This window comes from Manis pentadactyla, chromosome 4, assembly GCF_030020395.1.
Source record: "Manis pentadactyla isolate mManPen7 chromosome 4, mManPen7.hap1, whole genome shotgun sequence".
Classification (NCBI taxonomy): Eukaryota; Metazoa; Chordata; class Mammalia; order Pholidota; family Manidae; genus Manis; species Manis pentadactyla.
The window spans coordinates 88,936,288-88,937,477 of NC_080022.1; the positions used below are offsets into that span (position 1 = coordinate 88,936,288).

Sequence of the window (1,190 nt, forward strand, 5' to 3'; positions counted from 1 at the left end):
CTAAAAGATGTGTCAGTGATTAAAAAAGAAAAATTTCTGAAAAATACTTTCATAAAAAACATTTGATAAAACTTAATGGACACTATCATCATTATCATCACCTCTGTAATATAATATCAGCAAGCCAGGAAATAAAACATCTTTCTTACCCTAGTAAAGGGTATTTAAAAAACAATGACAAGAAATATCATAATTAGAAGGGAGCGCCTGGGGCCACGAGGGGCTTCTGGGCGAGGTTTGGCGGGGGCGGGGTGAGGCGCGGCTGGGGTGAGGCGTGCCCCCGGAAGTCGACGGCGGGCTCCGCCCCTCTCCCCCGCGGAGGCAGGCTGGGACCGGCCCACGGCGGTGACACCCTTCGTTCCCTCTTGTCGACAGACATGCTCCAGTTCTTGCTTGGATTTACTTTTGGCAACCTGGTTGGAATGTATCTGGCTCAAAACTATGACATACCAAACCTGGCTAAAAAACTTGAAGAAATTAAAAAAGGACTTGGATGCTAAGAAGAAACCCCCTAGTTCATGAGGCTGACTCCAGCACTGCCTTCTGGATATACTGATTCTACTGTTCTTGAGGGCCTCCTTTGCCATCTGAACCAAAGCTTTGGTTTTACTCTCCAGCCTCAGCGATTTTCTTCTTTTCTAAACCCTGCATTGCCTTGGAGCACAAATGGCACCATAAGTTCAGAACTACCCTTGCTTTTCCAGCATCCTCCCTTCTTCCTTTCCTCCTTCCTGTGCCTGGGAGGTCCTGGACTGGTATGATGGTGCTAGATGAGTAAACATGACCTTTAATTACTAGTCTCTCCTGTATTCTTTGGGATTTCTTACTGCCTTTTCTCAAAAGAAAAATTGATGAGTTTTACATAGCTTATCAGAATTAATAATGCTAATTTCACAGTTAAGCAATTGTAATGGCTATTTAAACATCTGATACTAAATTACATTGTTTTACAGTAATTAAAATTAAAATCTAAAATCTAGTTTCTGCCGAATTATCCATTTATTCCATACTGGTGTCAGGCAGTTTCATAGTTGCTAATTTAACCAGTAAATCAGTTTGCTGTTTAGTAACTGAGAAACTGTATTTTGAAAACCCCATCAGGAACTGGGGAGTCGAAAGAATATGTAAAATAAAGGCCTTTGTCCTCAGTAGACTTCATAGTCCAGTAGGCATGTTTTCCTTTGATGATG

At 41.8% G+C, this 1,190-nt stretch overlaps 1 protein-coding gene across 1 annotated transcript; it reads left to right on the forward strand.

Moving 5' to 3' along the window:
- The first annotated feature begins 291 nt into the window (after positions 1 to 291).
- LOC118908981 (short transmembrane mitochondrial protein 1-like) lies at positions 292 to 814 on the forward strand. Its single transcript, XM_036879050.2, is given in 2 exon segments — positions 292 to 479; positions 481 to 814. Coding segments are annotated over 2 exon segments (144 nt in total). The 5' UTR covers positions 292 to 377; the 3' UTR covers positions 523 to 814.
- The last annotated feature ends 376 nt before the right edge of the window (positions 815 to 1,190 follow it).